At 45.4% G+C, this 2500-nt stretch overlaps 1 protein-coding gene across 2 annotated transcripts in view; it reads left to right on the forward strand.

The window, feature by feature from the left end:
* LOC125048401 overlaps positions 1–2500 on the forward strand; it is a 35721-nt gene that overhangs the window by 31291 nt on the left and 1930 nt on the right. Inside the window, exons 7-8 of one of the 2 annotated variants that reach the window (XM_047647080.1) lie at positions 361–599; positions 1620–1983. In XM_047647080.1, coding sequence (XP_047503036.1) covers positions 361–599; positions 1620–1983 — 603 coding nt within the window. The remainder of the gene's footprint in view (positions 1–360; positions 600–1619; positions 1984–2500) is intronic. The other variant, XM_047647081.1, reaches the window with a different exon arrangement.

Consider the following 2500-nt stretch of genomic DNA (forward strand, 5'->3'; position numbering starts at 1 on the left):
CTCTCTCCTCTTCCCATCTCCCTTCTCTTCCCTCCCTCTACCTCTCTCTCCTTCTCCCCTTCCCTCCCACCCCCCCCACCTCTCTCTCCCTCTCCTCTTCCCTTCCCCTCTCCTCTTCCCATCCCCCTTCCCTTCCCTCCCTCCACCTCTCCCTCCCTCTCCCCCTTCCCTCCCCCCCACCTCTCTCTCCCTCTCTCCCTTCCCTCCCCCCACCTCTCTCTCTCCCCCTTCCCTCCCCCCCCACCTCTCTCTCCCTCTCTCCCTTCCCTCCCACCCGCCCCACCTCTCTCTCCCTCTCTCCCTTCCCTCCCACCCGCCCCACCTCTCTCTCCCTCTCTAACCCCCCCCTCCCATCCGCAGAGGCGAGGCCACCGTGGACGCGACAGAGCTGGAATCCTTCATGCGGACGGCTGAAATGCTGGAGATCTCGTCGTTGTGCGAGGGGCAGAAGTGCATCGCCAGCCGCGGGTCCCAGGCTCAAGGAGGAGGTTCTTCGAGCTCGGGTTTCACCATCGCCGACTTCGAGAAGCTGGTCGGAGCCAAGAGGACGCGGAGGGGGTCCTCGTCGCCCCCGCCGTGCAAGTCCATTAGGCTCTCAGGTGGGGTTCAGTTAGCGGTGGGTTGGAGTGCTGTGGGGAAGGGGAGAGGGAGGGGGAGATGGGAGGTTGGGGAGGTTGATGGGTTGAGAATGGGGTCGTAGGGTGATAGATTAAGAATAGGTTAACAGGTTAATGGAATGGGAATAGATTAGTTGGTTGACAGATTAAAGAATTGGTTAAGAAAACAAAAAAAAAATATATTGAACAGTTGAAGTATGGCTGCCGTGCAGTTCGATTAGTATTTTGATAGATTAAGAATAAATTAGATTGATAAAATAAGAGTAGATTTCAAGGTTTAGTAAGTGTTTCTCAATAAAACGGCACTCTGAGTAGCTAGAAATATATGGGATTCAAATGAAATAATGTTAAAGGGGTTTAATGTTGTCTGAGTTGCGTATCATAAGATCTTCGTAAGTATGGGGAAAAAATCTGTCCACGTCTTTGCAAGTAGTATTAGAGGAATATTTTAAGTGGAAGTTATTATAAGTGAAAAGAAATGACTGTGTGAAAGTTTGTCTGACGAATGATCAATGTGACTACACAGATGAAATTATTAAATTATAGAATTGAGTCTGTTAGGAAATCTTTAAAAAAAAAAAAAAAAAAAAAAAAAAAGAACGGGGAGAAAATTCCTATAAAAATCCTAGGCCTATACCTGAAGCTTTCTTTCTAGTCACAAAAAAAAAAAAAAAAATCCTGTAGCCTAAAAGCCTTCTGTCTGGTCCATTCTGCTATTTGAAAATACCGTTGATGTTACTGATAAGAAAAATAAAAATGCTTGTTGAATATTACTCTCAGGCGTGAAATAGATCGAGATCGATATTAAACCCACCAAGTTTTAGGCTTATAAAAGTGACTTGCTGTGATTTAAAACGTAGGCTGCTAGAACTAAACGAATGTGTTTGAACTAGACTGATTCTGAGTCAAAAGTAACGTCCTGTGATTTAAATCGTAGACAGTTCGAATTAAGCTACTCCTTGTCCCACACCCTTACCTTGACCTCCTCCGCCCCTTCGGCAGGCGAAGACCAGTCCTCGCGGTGCTCCTCGGCCGAGCCCTCCGCCAACCCGCTGGCGCTCATCAAGGAGGAGCCCCTCGACAGCGTCCCGACGCCGACGGGAGAGCCGGCCGACGGGGAGGCCAAGAGCCGGGACGCGGAGCCCGACGGCGTCTCCGGGGCGGACGGCGGCGGGCGGGAGAGGAGGGGGTCGTCGGGATCGATCGGGGGCTTCGCGTCCATCGCCGGCCTGCAGAAGGAGGCGTCGGGGGGCGAGGGGGGCGAGGGGGGCGAGGGGGGCGCGCCGGGAATCTTCGTCGCCACGGCGGAGTCCTCGCTGCAGGCGGAGGAGGCGGAGGGCGCGGCGGCGGGCGGCGGGCCGGGGAGGTAAGAGGCAGGAGAGAGACAGACAGTTAAAAGATATATGTGTATATGTATATATTTTTGTATATTGATATATGGATGGTTAACGAGTGTGTATATATATATATAAAATCATATATATATATATGCATATATATACATATGTACATATATATACATACATTATATGCACATATGTATATATGTGTATGTACATGTATATGTGTATATATGTATGTATATGTATATATGTATATATTATACATTTTATTTTACATATGTGTACATATTTATATATATATATATATATATATATATATATATATGTGCATGGATACATGTGTATATGTATATATGTATGAAAGTATAAATGTATATATATTGCATATATGTGTATATATGTATATGTATATATATGGCTAAATATGTGTATATGTATATATATATATATGTATAAATGCATATATATATGTACATGTGTGTGTATATATATACATATATATATATATATATATATATATATATGTATATATATTTATAT

This window comes from Penaeus chinensis, chromosome 43, assembly GCF_019202785.1.
Source record: "Penaeus chinensis breed Huanghai No. 1 chromosome 43, ASM1920278v2, whole genome shotgun sequence".
NCBI classification, from domain to species: Eukaryota; Metazoa; Arthropoda; class Malacostraca; order Decapoda; family Penaeidae; genus Penaeus; species Penaeus chinensis.